Raw genomic sequence first — 16756 nt, 5'->3', positions numbered from 1 at the left:
AGGACGACATTTCACACCGGTACACTCACCGTCACTCATTTTTGCTACAATAAAAAATTAGTCTTGGTATAATTGCTTTCGATGTTTCACACATTGACGAATCAAACCACCTCACAAATCCGCATACTTGAATTACCTATTCACAAACAAAATTGATTTTTTTTTATATGAACCAAATCACTGAGTTCTTTCCATTCACCTATTCCCAAAACGGTCTCTCAACTATTTCTCATTGTATATTAGACGTATAATATGCAAACGGACGAAAATGCCCTCCATTTAACACTGAGCAGATGGAAAACCTAACGGCTGAATTGGGTGAGTTTTTAAATGTTGATGGACCACATTTGGTGCAATTGAAAGTCGAAATGCAAAATTGAGAATGAGTAATAGTCGAAGGACTATTTTGGGTAAAAACTCATTTTTGAAAATAGGTGAATAAACAAAAATACCCTCCATTTTAACGCTAAATAAATAAAAATTTTAACAGAAGACTGAATTGGATCACATTTGATACAATTAATAATCAAAATACAAAATTGAGAATGAGTAATAGTCCAGGGAACACTTTGAAAAAAAACTCGTTAAATAAGCTTACTGCAATGCTAAAATACACCATTGCCAAAATCACTACTAGATTTCACATTACGTCTAATATAATGGTCCGTTTGGAAAGCAGGAAAATGACTTCTGGAAAATGTTTTCTGGAAAATGAGTCATTTTCCGGAAATCATTTTCCTTTCTAGTGTTTGGTTGCATTCTGGAAAACTGTTTTTGTGTGTTTGGTTCATTTTCTGGAAAATGAGTAGAATTGTATAATTAAACATTTTAATTATTTTATTTAGAATATTACAACATGTATAATAATATATAATAATATATTAACAATTTTAAATATAATAAAAAATAACTAATAATATATCAAAAATATTATGGTGGTGGTGGTGTAGTGGTAGTGATGTTCTTTGTTATATAATAATAATAATAATAATAATAATAATAATAATAATAACTGGTGGTGGTATGACGGTGGTGGCAGTGGTGGTGGTGGTGGCGGCGGCGGCGGTATGGTCGTGGTGGTAGCGGCGGTGGTGTGATGCTGGTGGTGTGGTGGTGGTGGTGGTCGCGGTGGTATGGTGGTGGTGGCGGCAGCGGTGGTGGTGGTGGCAGCGGTGGTGTGATGCTGGTGGTGGTTGCGGTGGTATGGTGGTGGCAGCAGCGGTGGTATGGCGGCGGCGGCGGCGGCGGCGGCGGCGGTGGTAGTGGTGGTGGTGGCGGTGGCGGCGACGGTGGTTGCGGTGGTATGACGGTGGTGGTGGCGGCGGCGGCGGCGGTGGTGTAATGGTGGTGGTGGTGTGGTGGCGGTGTATGGTGGTGGTTGTGGTGGTAGCGGTGGTGGTGGTGGTGGTATGGTGTTGATGGTGGTGGTGGTAGTAGTGGTTGCGGTGGTATGGTGTTGGTGGTAGTAGTGGTGGTGTGATGGTGGTGGTGTGGTGGCGGTGGTTGCGGTGGTATAGTGGTGGTGGCGGCAGCAGTAGTGGTGGTGATGGTGGTAGTGAGGTGGTGGTGGTATGTTGTTGATGATGTTGGTGGTGGTGTGATGTTGGTGTAAAAGTTGGAAAATGACTTCCCCAAAGTCATTTTCCTCCAAAACAAGCTTATTTTCCAAAGTCAACGGAAAATGATTTCCGTTGACTTGATTTTCCAGGCACATCCAAATAGTGAAAACTTGAAAAATGATTTCCAGAACTCATTTTTCAGGTTTCCAAACACACCCTAAATTAAAGATTTTGATTTCATTTTTTTCTCCTCCTATAGTCCTATGATGTATTTTCCAAAGCAGTATAGTTATCCAACTCCATGAATTGCCCATCCATAAGAAAACTGTTTGTTCTCAAACTCCAAGAAATCATTTATTCTCTAACCAATTTAACATGCGAACACTGTCCTTCCTAATTTCAGTTGCACATTAACCCATTGCATTTAATTTATCAATTACAAATTCCCCTAGAGTTTATTTAAACTAAATTTAAAAATCTTCATCCTTTTGAATAATATAAACACAAGTAAAGAGAAGAAGGAAATAGAGAATGGAGAGGAAAAGGCCAATCAATTCATTCATCTCCACACCATGATATACGGTGTATCCATTACAAAGGATATAAATATACATAATGAGCAATCAAAGCATCCGTTACATCCGTTACAAATGATGTCCACTAAATATGTTTATAACACTCCCACTTGGACATTATTTGTCCACAATCTTGCTTCGATAAAAACTTGCTAGGAAAACCCTGTGGGAAAAATCTAGACAAGAAAAAAGTACAATAGAAAATATATTCATGCCTCATTAAAAAACTTCACTAGGAAAACCACGTAGGAAAAAACCTAGTTGAAGAAAAGAGTACATGATATATGTAAAAACATATATTGTATTGGTCGCCTCATTAAAAACCTTAACTTAAGAAAACCATGCGGGAAAAACTTAGCTAAGGGAAAAAGAGTACAACCACAAGCCTGCCTTCAGGGCACAATCGGCATAATCTTCAGGATTTTGGGATTTGTCTACTTAAGCAATTATTTTGCAACTTTTCCCCATTTACATTCGTATATCATACTCATGCCTCATTAAAAACCACACTAGAAAATCCCAATGGGAGAAAACTAGTGAGGAAAAGAGTACATGATGTGTTGCAAATAGTGCGCAACTGTTAGTCTTTTATGACTTAATCTTTCAGGATTTTACGTCCAATCTTTCGAATTGATTCGAATAAATGTACTTCCCGTCCCCCCTGAAGATAACAATCTTCAAGTTCTACATATATTTCGAAAATTTGAGAAAATGGATTGGACAAATCTTCTGGATTGTCACTAGAGTAAATATCTAATAATCTTATGGCTCTTCTAGAGCTCACATAATATTTGTGCAACACAAGTGTTATTGTCCTCATTTTTAACATTTAGGGAAATTCATTGTATAACCAGTTTGGACTTGGCATTGCAGGGATCAAACAAAACTGCCAGTACCCAAGTAGCCTATTAAAACCGTATCATGGTTTCTTACATAAATGTCATATCTTTGTATCTCGAAGATACCGGAGGATATGTTAATCATTATTCAAGTACTTCATTTGTAGGGGGAGCACTAGATTTTGCTAGCAATTTCATCGCAAATATGTTACAATTATGAAACTTCTGGTTCTACAATGGTGCTTTAACGATAATGAAGTAAGGGACTTCGAGTCTAAAAAGGTTCCTTATCTGCTTCAAGAGATTATTAGGCAACCTTTAGTTTGATAAAAAAAAAAAACATGACACTTATATGCATATAGACATGTGAAAAATCATTTTTAGATGTAGGCTGATTGATGTATATAAAAAAAACTTCAAAGAAAAACTCGATCTTCAAGTCGAGATAATACTTATAGCTTTCACAAGCTTTTTATTTCAAAAGTCTCAGTCTTTAAACATGAATTGACATTATCAAGCTCTTTATATATTTCATTGATGTTTACACCATCAATCTTGACTGAGATAATAAATAATAAATAAGTTCATTATCAACCCTTTATCGAGCACACAATGGTACATATTATTCCTTCAATGAGGATATTAACTCCATTCGCAACCCTTTAAAGAGTAAATAATGACACATAATAATACTTAAATAAATCCTCATTTCGAGAATTATGAATCCATCTAGGATTTCTCAAAATAAATTTAACTGCATATCTAAATTTATTATTCTGCCAATTGTATTATGTAGCGGAACTTAATGCCATTTACCGTGGGAGAGTATATTTGATTAAAATCAATTAAGGGTCTCTGCGTGAACCCATAGGCTACAAACTCGCTTCATCACCTCATTATTCTTATTTCTCTTTCATGCACACACACATATGTAACCTTCAGGGTTAACGCTCAAATGGTGTATTATTATAAAGAGAATTATCCATTTTAGCGAGTCGAGCTATGCCTTAATTGCTCCTTTATACGTTAAATAGTCATGGCACTTCTGGTGCCTAACTCTGGATCCAGATTATTATCATATAACTGAGCAATTTGTAATGACAATTGTGTTGTCGATAACTATAACCTTTTTATAAATGTCTCCCATATTTGTAAATGTAATGGCAATTTCTAAAACAATCAGATTCTATACATTTCCCAAAGATATTTTGATCTAGTCATTCCGCATCCCTAGTATTGTGTTTGTTTGGTGCACCTATAAATTCACTAGGGTTTCTCATCATCTGGACGAGCGTCTTCAGGACTAAATTATTCAATGCTATTTCAAGAGTGACAATATTTTTATACTAGATCTAGTATAATGATTCTTATTTCTTACACCGATGGATCTCCTATACTTCTGGTATCAAGGAGTATCGATATATTATTTGGTCCAAGTTGGGGAAGGTATATGGGACCTAGTCACTCTTTTATGATCAGTATGATCAATATATGTATTTGGCAGATTATTTGCTAATGTCGCAAATAGATTATCTTTTGAACTTCCAGTTCAGTTTAACTAGTACATGGATTTAAATAATGAAGATATTTTCATTCTATGAAATTTCTTGGCATTGTATTAAATTTGAACTCTTAAATTATCTCCCCTAATGCCGAGAAGCAATCTTCATTAATTAAGTATGCTGTCAACGTACCTAAGGATATGTATTGGTCTCCTATCATGTGCTCTTGATATTAATTAATCAAGAGACAGAGGCTTCTTTGGTAGCCTTTTTAGAGGTACGTTGTGGTGGTGATATATTGAAATAGACTGCGCCACTATAAATAATAACGCAGATAGGAAAATGTTTATTTTGAAACCATGTACTAGGTATAACAATCCTTGAGGGATTGGTTTGTGATATGCCGTGAGTTAGATTTGGATTTAAAACAAAAGTATATCCCCAAAACAGATAATTCAATAATTTCTCCTTCACACATGCTCTATAAAGTACTCATGTGGATAAGAAATTGTAATATCTAACTCATTATGTTTGCCCTAAGAAACCCAATTGGTCATGTCATAATTAAAAATTGGGTCTCTAAAATGTAAAGATTATCGCAACATAATAAGTTCTCAAATGTATATGAAATTTACCACAAGTGGCATACAAAATTAGATAGGGCAAGCATACACATCGAACAAAATGAGAGAAACATTTGACAATCTTAGGGAGATTAAATGCCAAATATTAGCAATTTATTTGCTTCAGGCAAACCAACATGGTGTGACTCACTTTTAGCTGTTAAGCACATAACATTTTTGCATAGTAGCATTGCATTAAAAATAGAAGTTGCAGACTTCATTCACGAGTCATGAGTCATTAGTCACTCAAAGATCAATTCATATTCAGAATCTTTCTGACCTTTAAAAAAAAAAAAAGCCTAATGACCAAACACATTGTCAAGTAGGGAAGATTCAAAACTCAGAGAGTATGTTCTCGCAAAAGAAAACTAAGTTTTTGATATCTTTCAACAAAAATAAAAAAGCAATGGCATTCAAAACACTTAGTGTAATTTGTCATGTACTACTACTGGAGTACAATGTAACTATCATAAATGTCATGCAAGATAACGAGGCCAATCAATTCATTCATCTCCACACCATGATATAAGGTGTGTCCATTACAAAGGATATAAATATACATAATGAGCAATCAAAGCATTCGTTACATCCGTTACAAATGATGTCCACTAAATATGTTTATAACAGATCCAACAAAATCAACTCTACTTATTTTCACAACCATTTCATTGAACATATAGTAGTCACAAGAATTCACTGTTAACATAATCCAATTATACTATTTGTGTATCAAGCCAATTAATTTCGTTACATTTTTCGTCATTAATTTCAACATCAAGTTCATTATCAATACTAATTTCCTTTCCAAATAGATTTAAAGAAGCACTTTGTATTTCATTTTTCAAAAGTATGTGTTGAATTTGCAAATTGCTATTTTATTTTTTCTCTCGATTGAAGGATTATCTAACATCATTTTACATATTGGTTAGAAACAACATTTATCAATTGCTTCATCACAACCCGTTCCACTTTTCGTTCTTACTGAAAAGGCTTCATAGATCGCATTTACTTCTGAATTGAATTAGCTTCAGAGATTTTTCATAGTCTTGGACTTAATTCACCATGCTACAAATGTAAAAAATTTGCTATGATATCAAGTGTAAAAACCCTTGTGTTGCAAGTAGATTCTTAAGTAACATAATTATACTTGAGATAGTAGATACCCAAACAAGAATAAAGAACGAGAAAGTTTTATTCATATATATGTTATAAATCCCAAACACATAACACTAGCTATATGTAGGCCTCAAATACAATGAATTTAGTCTCATTTTACCATCATATAAACAATGACTACACATGTGGCACAAAAGTATGAAGCACAAAGAGTCAATATCGCTTCTACTAAACTCAAACCCACAACCTCCCACATGGAGGGAGCAACTTGGTGCCATTAGACTATAAGATCATTGGTTATGTTAAATTTCTTATTCATCAACATCTTTTGAAAATCATCCAATAAAACCTTAAAACATATTTCTCTTATTCGACCATTTCACAATGCCTGCAATAACCTATTTAAAGAGAAGTTTAAATCAACACCCTTTGCGGCCATTAGATAAATTTACAGATATTAGACTCTTTTAACCGTTTCAACTACTAACCAACAAGCATTAAATCCAACATGATCACAAAGTCAAACACAATAATGAATATAAACATTAAAAAAAGAATAAGATAAGATAATACAATCGAAAACTATAATAAAGAAAACCAAAAATAAATCATCAAAAAGAATAATTAAAAAATGGAGATAAGTTGTCAAACACTTTTCCAAATCTCAAGATTTTCTCTAAATCTTAACATTTAAAAGAAATTATGTTATCCCTTCAGGTCAAAAAAAAAAAAAAAAAAAAAAAAAAAATGTTATCCCTTCAGGTGAACATTACTTAAGAAAGTACAATAAAATTCTTTTCAATGGTCATAACTAATTACTAGAAAAAAAAATTAAATTCCAAAGATGGCAAGAAATATATTGAAAGTTAATATAGTTCAATTACATTATATATATAAGTGTATATATATATGTGTGTGTTTAAATTTTAAAACTTTTAGGCTACCCTCATTTCCTTTGCCATATGTGAGTAGAATGGTATTCGTTTAACCTCTTTGTATTTTATGTCATATTTCATCCTTATGTTGAACTCCCTATTTAAATTATTGCAGGGTGTTGCAAGTCTATGTCACATGCTAAGCTTATGTACATTGTGAAAATGAGTTAATACCTCAAATGGTCCTCCGTGTATTGGGGTAGTATTGCCAGATGTGATCGCCCAACTTTAAAATGACTAGTAGACGTCCTACAAGTTTTAAAAAGTTACTACCTGTGGTCATTCGTTAGGTTTTCTGTCAAAGAGACGTTAAGTCAGAGGGCAAAGTTGTCATTCACCATTATTTCTTCCTTAAAGTCTTCGTTGACAAAAATCATAGGTCGCAAATTTTTTCCCCCAAATCAGAGAGCCCGAATGCAGTGGTGAAGGTCGTTGGCAACAACAATGGAGGCTTCGCATGGATCAAGTTCCATGACAAGGAGGCGACATGTTGGAGAATTAATTGACCGAGTATGTATATGTGGAAACAATATGACGTTTTGTACTTCCTGGACAAATTAAAATCCAGTGCGTAGGTATTTGGCCTATTCCACTAAAACGGTGAGTAAAAATGGGATTTTTTGACGTTTTTGATTGGTTTAATTCACAATGTAACTATAACAGGGGAGTAAAAATTGTTCTTTTTTGGCGTCAGCTGGAGTCCTTCGTCTTTACTTCGTTCTGGAATTTGGGTGCTCTTCAATTTCTTTGTTTCACTCTCGTTCGCGATATGGAGTCCTTGGTCTCGTTCGCTGATTAGGGCTATGTGATTTGGGGGAAAACTCAATTTGGGGGGAAAGAGAGGTCAACGTAGAAGGAAGGAAGGAAATAATGGTGAAAGGACAGCTTTACCCTCCAACTTAACGCCCGTTTAACAGACAACTTAATGGAGGACCATGAATGGTAATTTTTTAAAACTAGTAGGATGGACGTTTACTGGTGATTTTAAAGTCGAGAGACCACACCTAGTAACACCCCAATACTCGGAGGACCATTGAAGGTATTAACTCTTGTGAAAATTTGACTACTTAATGTGAACCCTTTACTCCTAAAATTAGCTTTTAAAAGCAAAATAAATTCTGTAGGAGGTTTCCACAATTTGGTGGCTTTGGAGATGGAGAAATGAGGAAATCTTCAACAATGGGAGCAACATATCCACATCTAAAGCAGGGTGGATTGCAAAGCAAGTAGTAGAATTCGCTCGGGCTTTTGAGAACGCTAAGCACCCTAGGGGAAACTCGAGGATGCCTAGACGGGAGATGCTTAAGTGGACTCGTCCGGAAGCAGTATGGACCAAGTAAAATACAGATGGAAGTAGAGATGGCAGAACTGAGAACACTGCTTATGGTGGTCTCAATAGGGATGAGAATGGGAATTGGGTTGTCGGCTTTACTGCCAATATTGAAAATTGTTCTATTGCAGAAGCTGAGGCTTGGTCTATCTTTAAGGGTCTTAAACTAGCATGGAAGAAGGGTTGTAGGAAGGTTGTGGTTGAAAGTGATGCTAAAAATATTATTGATTGCCTGAACCACCATGACAGTGAGGACATATACTTAATGGACCGGCAACTAATATCATCAATGGCGGTAAACGATGGAGTAGGAAGGTGTGACAAGTTAAATTTGTTCATGTCTTCATGGAGCAAAATCGTTCGACGGATTTCTTGGCGAAACAAGCTTTGGCTCAGGGACGGGGTATAGAGATGTTTGATCAACCGATGGGGAGGTGTTCAGAGACGATCTTCTTGGGGTTCCTCGGGTGCGTTGCTTATAGTTTGGATTTTTTTGCTTTATGTTTTAGATACTTTCCAATACAATTATAGTTTACTTGTCGGGCTTCACTTACTGATAGTTGTTTGATCTAAATAACTTCAACAACACGCTAAGGTCATAAAATAAGATAAGAACGAAATAATATGAAATAAAATTAATATATTATAATGTCACACTACTCTATCTCCCCTAGACTTTCAAAACAAATGAGCTAAGGCTATATTCTAAATTTAGTTTAAGGAGAAAAAATAAAACCAAGAGAAAGTAGTTGCACCTTGATTACTGGAAAAAGAATTGGTGTTGTGACATGGTTACACAGAATTGCTTCTCCATCACGCGTGGCGCTTTCATGTTCGAAACCACTCTCTCAGCATACCTGTGAGGCAATCCATCGAACAGGTGGTGTGTTTGAACCGCTTTATTGTAAAGTACGTGTTTTTTTTTTATTACTCGAAAATGTTTGTAGGACTTTTACTGCAATTCTCATTATTCACTTTCGACATTTGAATTAGGGTTAGGGTTTCAGTTTCAATTTCCCTTCCATCGCTCTTTTCTCCCTTAATCTATCGATTCTTCTTCCTGGTTAGCAAATTCCTTTTCCAATTCTTTGTTTTCTTTTTCTTCGCATGCATATGGTTTTCAAGTTCGATTTTTTTTTTTTTTTTTTTTTTCACGAAGGAAAAATTGTTCATGTGGGTTGTTAATTCTTGAATCTAATTGGTTATAGTTTCCTTGAACAAAATATTATCATTTTTTCCAGGACAAATACTTTAGTGTTGTATATATTTCTTTCAAATCTGTGATTTTTATGCTTTTGGTGATGATTGTATTAAGATTGGGAATTCTAATGCATTCCCCCGAAGCTGCTTCAATTTGATGTTAAAATTCTGTCTGTAATTTGATATTTAAGTTGCTGAATTGCAATCAGTTATCGATTATGTGCTGGAGCCTCAAAGATCTTATATCTGCATCTAAGCAACTATGCTGTATTTTTATAATATCAACTGTATGCATCATTCAGAATGCATATTTCATTCACCATGTATTCATTATTGTTCCTTATATATGTATACATTTTTACCATCATATCTAAGTGAGTTGCTTGTAACTTGCATGTTCATTCTTGACTCTATACACATTTGTACTTACTAACTGGGCATGTTCTTGGGAATTATCTTTGCTTTAGTTTACTCTGTTTAATTCCTACTAAATCTGAGGTGAAACTCAAAGAAAGTACAATGCAATAGTAAACTATCTATTTTGATCTGGAGATCCAAGCCAATGTTGTTCTATTAATGTATGTAAGTTTACATATTCTTCCAGAGTGTTTGGATATATGGCTACTGATGAATTACTAATTTACTAGTTGGATGAACATGTTGATTTTTCTTCAACTTCTATCACCTTGTCTTATGTACTGAAAGGTCTTTTATGTTTTCAGCACAGTTAATAATTTTGGACTCTCATTGATTTGGGTAGCTGAAGAAGTATTCTGTCAAAAGCTGTATAGAAGTTCATACCCGTCTGATGATACATACAAATGGAACTGCAGCTCACTTTGGGAAGTGAAGCAGATCACTACCTTAGGAGTTCCCCACGTAAGGACGGGGACTTTACTTTTGGAAAAGTTAATTGTGTAGAACAACAGATAGCATCCTCTCAAGAGCATGCTATACCAGAACAGGCAATGTTCTCGCAAGATCATTCTGTGACCGAGCAGTTAGCATCCTTTGAAGAACATTCTGCACTTCAACAGCCAGGTATGCAAGAAACATATGGGCTCAAGTTAGTTTTCATTTTGGCCCTTATTTGTAGTTGTGCATGATTCACTAGTTATTCCTTTCTTGTGGATATATTTCAACACAGTGAAAAGACAGACACGAAAATGGGCTGCATGGACACGTGAAGAGGAAGAAAGTTTTTTCTCCGCACTGCGACATGTTGGCAAGGCAATTCATTTATCATGTGTAATTGTAATTAATTTTCTTCTTCTAAGATACATCATGACACTGGATATGTTATTTTTCCCCACAGAATTTTGAAAAAATCACTAGTCGTGTTCAAAGTAAGAACAAGGATCAGGTAATACCATACTGCCTATTTAGTGAATTCATACTAGATAATTTAAGTCAATTTTGCATTCATCATAATTTTAATTCTCTTCTGGTTGTGGCCTTTCTGTATTCAACTTTGCAGGTTAGGCACTATTACTATCGTCTTGTTAGGCGCATGAACAAGTTGTTAGGCCCAGAACTTTGCCTTAATGCCAAAAATTCAAGAGACACCAATGCTGCAATGCTGCGATGGTAACCATTTTTTTTATTTAATAAATTATCCATTTTATGTTTCTACCTTGTGGTTTAGTATTGCAGGGTTAATGACAGAAATAGGCAAAAAATAAAGAACTTTGACAAAAATAGGAAGCTTTTGAAAGTTGGACAAAAATAGGCAAAATTCATTTGCCAAATGCGTTTCTTGTCAGATCCGCGTATACACTACGAGAGACACGCAAGTCCCACTTGCGGGTCTCCTTGACCGGTGAACTGCAGCCGGTCAGGAGAGAAGCAAGTGAGACTTGCGTCTCTCCCTGCCTTTTGAAAAAAAAAAAAAGGGAAGAACAAGTAGGGATCCTCCACCCTCACGACGGAGAGACACAGCAAGAGCACCACTGCCGCCGTTGCGCAAGCTCTCCCCATGGCTGCCCCGGAGTTTTCTGGCTTTTGGCGTCTTTTATTGAATGAAGAAGGGGGGAGGGTTTCTTCTTCTTATTCTAAGGGCTCTTAATAGACCTTGCCTTCTCCACCATGGCTACGCAGACCTTTTATAGCTTGTATATTCTACCTTTTTCCGCCATTTTCGTAGCTCTGGTTTTCTCCCATTCCTTTATTCAAGCTCTGTCCTATCTCTCTTCTTCTTCTTCTGGTATAAGTGTTTGTTTTTTGTTTTTGTTTTTGTTTTTGTTTTTTTGTTTTTTTGTTTTTTTAAATTTTCAAAAGGCAGGGAGAGACGCTAGTGGGACTTGCGTCTCTCCATGCTGTACTGAGAGACACAAGTCTCACTTGCGTGTCTCTCGTAGTGTATACGCGGGTCTGACAAGAAACACATTTGGTAAATGAGTTTTGCCTATTTTTGTCCAACTTTCAAAAGCTTCCTATTTTTGTCAAAATTCTTTATTTTTTCCTATTTCTGCCATTAACTCTAGTATAGCATCTCCCTTATGTTGTTAAGGCTATAATTTTCATTGTTTCAATGATTTACAAAGGCTTTAATGCATTACCACTAACCTTACAATGTAAAAGCAATTATGAAATGATATAAATTATAGGTGAGTGGCTTATTAGGAAGAGAGTTTTTATGGCATTCTGTGAAACTTACACCTGCTTGTTGCAATGAACTCTGAGGAGCTGAATTAGTGGGACTCTTAGGGGATGAATTTCACCATCTTTTGTTAGTGATATATTTTTTTTAATATCTAATAGCTACTGTTATTATTATTATTGTTATTGTTATTGTTATTATTGTTATTATTATTATTATAACATTTGTAAATCTTGTGGTAATCACATGCTTAATTTTTTTTTTTCTTTTAATAATTTCTAGGTGGTCTTTACTGGAAAAATATAGCTGTAAAGCTTCAAAGCTTCACTTGAAGCCTCGGAGATTCAAAATATTCATCGAGACCTTGGTTAGTCACAAATTCCTGGTGTTTACAATGTTTAAATCATGGTTTACACTGACAGTCATATAATTACTTGGTTTTGTAATAAAGGAGAATCAACTCTTGAAAGACCGAAAGAAGAATGTAAGGAGGTGTTTTTCTCAAGGGGAAAATACTTCAACTGCCCCTATTTCTGTCTCAAATCAAGGCAGGGGGGCCTCTGGTCATGATGGTCGGTCAGTTAAAGTGGTTCTTCTTGACAATCAAGACATACACAAATTTGGATCTGGAAAAGGATCATCACTAAAACGCCATATAAATATAGGTGCCAATAGCACCTCCTGTAAAGCAGACTCTTCTCTTCTTAAAACAGCTAGACATCGAAGAAAGATAGGTGAGTTAAAGTCTTATAATTCATTATGCTAATTTGTTAGTTATCTGTTGTTTACATCCATTTCCTACTCCTATTGGTGGTTTTTCATGGGGACACAACTTTGTTTTAGGAACTAGCATAGAAAACTGGAGCATTAAATCAAATATTTTGTTGGGTGACAACATTGCATTGCATTAAAAACTGAAATAGGTGAAGCAACACTTCCCTGGGGGAGCTTAGTAGAACAAGCAAAACTTGAACTCCCTGGGTCTTACTCTTGATGTTCTTTGTTGCTTTTGTTTTTATCTTCCTATGGTTGATGTGTGCATCATGTTCTTTCATGTTATGTTACAATTTCCAACAAGCTGTTAATGTGATTTGCATTTTGCAGCAGTATAGTATGACAAAGCATGTAAATAAATTTTACATGTGTAAAACCACTTGAACATAACAGCATGCAAATTGAAGCCTGAAGTCTTGAGAGACTGACCTGTGCTTGTTACATTTGCATTCGTATCTTTTCCTGCAAGTTCTCATCATTCAAATTAAAGCCTGAAGTGTGAAGACACTGATGGCTGACCTATGGTTGTTGCATTTGCATGCCTGGATATTTTTCATATTATTTTGGTCTTTCCCAGTTTTCCATTGAAGGTCCAAAAGTAGATACCTCTTCCTGATTGGGTGTTGCTAATACTATGCTGAGGCAGGTGCCACAGCTGCATATAAAAGGTGGGAAAAGGCTGCCATTGCTGGGGTTTCATTGGTGGCTGATGCTGCTGAACATTTGGAGCGGACAACCACTGATAAAGAGGATGGGCATTTCCAGGATTCAAATGGTGAGCTGATGGTTATGTTTTTCAAAAAATTCAAGTGTTGCCATTATGATTTAGTGGTAACTTATATTGTTTTTTGCCAAATTGTCTCCAAATTGTTCATCAGTGCGAAATGTTTTTGAGCATAGTGGAAAAGATCCACATGTTTTCCCAGACTTGTTGCACAATTCGTTCAATGAGACCAATTTACAGAATTCTGGGAAACTCAAACTCCAATTATTTCCTGTTGATGATGGTACTAGAAGAGCTTTGGAACTGGTATGTCAACATAAAATTAGTTTGGTGGTTAGCTTGTTTAAACAGCTCATTAACTTCTGATTTGATATTTTTCAACCCTTTCCAAAGGATAATCATAATCCATATCTGGAGCTCACTCTTAGTACACGAAAGAAGATGTCATCAGTGCTGGAGCATCTCAATCGTAAATGGGGGAATTCAAGCATGGCATGTGGAGATTTAATGCTTTTCCCTTACCATTTACATAAGGAAAACTTGGTGCATTTTCAGAAATGGACCAAGGATACTACTCTCACTGCTGCAGATGTATATGCACTAACTGGAAGCCCTCCAGTTTTCCGGCTTAGGTAACATTTGGTTATTATTTCATTTTCAATAAAAGATAAGGCTACTAGATAATGAAGATCGTGACTGATTATTTTCTTTCTTCCTTTTCAAGGTATGGTTGGTTTTCAAATGCAGAAGTAGCATTTCGGGCACCAGTATCGTCTGCAATACCAAGTAGACATGATGCAAACATGAATATTATGCCAGAAAGCAGTGTGGGAGTATTACAAGCTCCTTCAACTGATCCCCCTAAAGAGGCAAATGGCTGTGTTAGTATGAACACTGTGAATGCTTCAAGGAGTTCTGATCATACTGAAGCTGTACTTTGGGAAAATCCTGAAACCGTAGTCACTGAGGCAGAAGTGGTACTCTTTTTTCTCTCTTTTTTCCTACTTGCTATTAGAAAATAAAAAGGTTCTTTATTCATCATATGCTTGAGTTCAAAATGAAAATTCTAATCATAATATACCAAGTTGAATTAAATGGTCTTTCAAAAAAAAAAAAGTTGAATTAAATGGTATTACAACATACTACTCATACTAGTAAATGTCTTTCTTCACCTTATGCCATTGCCATTCACTCCCATATACATATTTGCTTTTACTCAGGATGACTTGCAGTTTAACAAGGCTGGAACCTCATGTGTTGGGGAATGGGCTGACAGCCTTACAAACATAAGTGTTGGAGATCTACTCTCTGAAGCACCTGATATGGAGGATGCCAACTGCATTACTTCCAGTATACATAGCAGCTCTAACTATATTCATCAGATTCCTTTCAGCTGTGATTCCTTTGATGCTGCAATTGCTGCTCATATAAAGAAACATCAAAACGTAACTGACTCTCAAGCAGCTCTTCCATCTCAATTATCATCAATTTGGGGTGCTGAAGATACATGCGATGCATTTGCATTTCAGAGACATTCTCTTAGTGAAAAAGTGCAGAATGCTTCCAAACATACTTCTTTAGAGACCTGTAAACAGATAACTTTGGCAAATACTACTGCATTGGGCGCATCAGTTGAGGTCTATTTCAATATAATGCTTCCAGCTTCGTTGCATGGATGGTAGAATTATGGCCCATTTCACGGGATCTTCCTATGCCTTATTTTCTCTCTTTTTTTGCAGGATCTGCCTGGTGCTAGGAATCCAGTTGACGGCGATGCTGCTACTGCAGACCTTGAAAGTGTACATTACTCTCCTACTTCAGATGTTGTGAAGGATTTTAATGGACTGTCTGATGTATATTGGGTAACATCTTTTTCTTAAACATCCTTAACTGTTTATATTTCTATTTAGTATAACTTTGAAGAATATCCATGTCAAACAGAAGAGTAAAAAAAATTTGGACAAAGGATTCTCTTGAAACCTTGCCTCATCTTTGGTATTCAATCAGAAAAACAGAACCGTTTACATGTTATAAATTGCTTCTCGGGCATCTGATGTTGCATCACTTCTTTTTGCAGCCTGACTCTTTAGGACCATTAGATTTGGATATACCTTCCAGTAGATACCATAGCGAACTGATTTTAAGCGATAGTCTCGGTGGCCTGACCCAGCTCATAGCCAGCAGTCTGGACGCATTCCAAAATTGCTCATTTTTCGGAGCAGACAAGAAAGAGCCAGTCTCAACCACCGAAGCTCAAGAACCATTGTAAGTTTTCAGATTACAGAAATTGCACAGAAGTTTGACGTCTCAAGACCCATTCCATAGCAGGTGGAGATGATCTTTGTTGCTCAAGGATGATGATGAACCCCACTTAGTCCCTTTTATGGCTGAGTAATCAGGTACCTTATGCCATTTCAACTTTCAAGCCGTGACATGCAACAAAACACGCGGCTTTTGATCCATCGGCCTCTTGCTGTACAAAGTTCCTGTCGTGTATACTGTGACTATTGTGCACACCTTAATAGAAATAACTTTGTAGTTTGTTTTCTCCAAATGGATGTATGAGGTGGACACTCAGGAAAACTTTGTGAGGAGTGGGACTAGAGGAAAAATTTATGCTTTAACAATGAGATAAATGTACATAGGTAAAATGTGTGGTTGATGGAACTGAAGTTAACACTGAATTGACCTCTAATTTTATTTTATTTTATTTTAAATGTACTGATGTAGGGTGAATATTATAGTAGTGTAATAAGGACATGTCATTTCATATTTTTGTTTCGGTTAGATAGGCTCTTGAATTATTTGGGAAAATGTAACTTTTATTACAAAAAGCTTTTGTTAACTTTTTTTTTTTTTTATACTTTTATTACAAAAAGCTTTTGTTAACTTTTTATTTTATTTTATTAACATTAACAAGAAACAATATCAGAAACTAAAAAATGCAAGATTTATGTAGTGTTCTTTTATTAATTGTGAT

General features: G+C 35.7%; 2 protein-coding genes across 3 annotated transcripts; both read left to right on the top strand.

Moving 5' to 3' along the window:
- The first annotated feature begins 8113 nt into the window (after nucleotides 1-8113).
- Nucleotides 8114-8888, top strand: LOC109152979. Its single transcript, XM_019300689.1, has 3 exons — nucleotides 8114-8127; nucleotides 8274-8375; nucleotides 8549-8888. Exons 1-3 carry the CDS (start codon nucleotides 8114-8116, stop codon nucleotides 8886-8888), a joined length of 456 nt encoding a protein of 151 aa, XP_019156234.1.
- A 502-nt stretch (nucleotides 8889-9390) lies between these two features.
- On the top strand, nucleotides 9391-16497 carry LOC109148992 (TSL-kinase interacting protein 1). Of its 2 annotated transcripts, none has more exons than XM_019296650.1 (14): nucleotides 9391-9542; nucleotides 10402-10720; nucleotides 10827-10909; nucleotides 10995-11042; nucleotides 11157-11266; nucleotides 12561-12645; nucleotides 12730-13012; nucleotides 13699-13827; nucleotides 13931-14082; nucleotides 14170-14408; nucleotides 14501-14753; nucleotides 14997-15413; nucleotides 15516-15638; nucleotides 15854-16457. In XM_019296650.1, exons 2-14 carry the CDS (start codon nucleotides 10501-10503, stop codon nucleotides 16043-16045), a joined length of 2334 nt encoding a protein of 777 aa, XP_019152195.1. In that variant the 5' UTR covers nucleotides 9391-9542; nucleotides 10402-10500; the 3' UTR covers nucleotides 16046-16457. The 2 variants fall into 2 exon arrangements, with proteins under 2 accessions (XP_019152195.1, XP_019152196.1); XM_019296651.1 differs by lacking the exon at nucleotides 9391-9542 and adding an exon at nucleotides 9759-10257 and having other exon boundaries at nucleotides 15854-16497.
- Nucleotides 16498-16756: the final 259 nt, after the last annotated feature.

Source organism: Ipomoea nil, unplaced genomic scaffold (assembly GCF_001879475.1).
Source record: "Ipomoea nil cultivar Tokyo-kokei standard unplaced genomic scaffold, Asagao_1.1 scaffold0268, whole genome shotgun sequence".
Classification (NCBI taxonomy): domain Eukaryota; kingdom Viridiplantae; phylum Streptophyta; class Magnoliopsida; order Solanales; family Convolvulaceae; genus Ipomoea; species Ipomoea nil.
Note: the sequence above shows the minus strand (reverse complement) of the source record. Positions and strands in the feature narration are given on the sequence as shown.